Below are 229 nucleotides of genomic sequence, written 5' to 3'. Positions count from 1 at the left end.
CCCCGCTCCCCGCCCCCGCCCCCCGGTGCCCACGCGCCCCGCGCCCGCGGGCCCACGCACCCCAAGCCTCCCGGCCCAGGCGGACCCGGCCGCTCCCGGGGCGCGCAGAGTGCGTGGCCAGTTACCAGGGCGCGAAGAACATGACGAAGTGCGCGGCGCTCTGGATCCCGTGCGTGAACATGTCGGCCGTGTACAGGTGCTTGGCGTGCGGGTCCTGCCCGTCCCCGCC

General features: G+C 77.3%; 1 protein-coding gene across 1 annotated transcript in view; it reads right to left on the bottom strand.

Moving 5' to 3' along the window:
• Window positions 1-229, bottom strand: part of TXNDC5 (thioredoxin domain containing 5) — a gene marked incomplete at its 5' end in the record, with an annotated part of 54801 nt that extends 54572 nt beyond the window's left edge. Inside the window, 1 exon segment of the mRNA XM_006141226.3 lies at window positions 126-229. Within this exon segment, the coding sequence (XP_006141288.2) occupies window positions 126-229 (104 nt within the window).

This window comes from Tupaia chinensis, unplaced genomic scaffold (genome assembly GCF_000334495.1).
Source record: "Tupaia chinensis unplaced genomic scaffold, TupChi_1.0 Scaffold000048_1, whole genome shotgun sequence".
Classification (NCBI taxonomy): Eukaryota; Metazoa; Chordata; class Mammalia; order Scandentia; family Tupaiidae; genus Tupaia; species Tupaia belangeri.
This window is presented reverse-complemented; position numbering and strand designations above follow the sequence as displayed.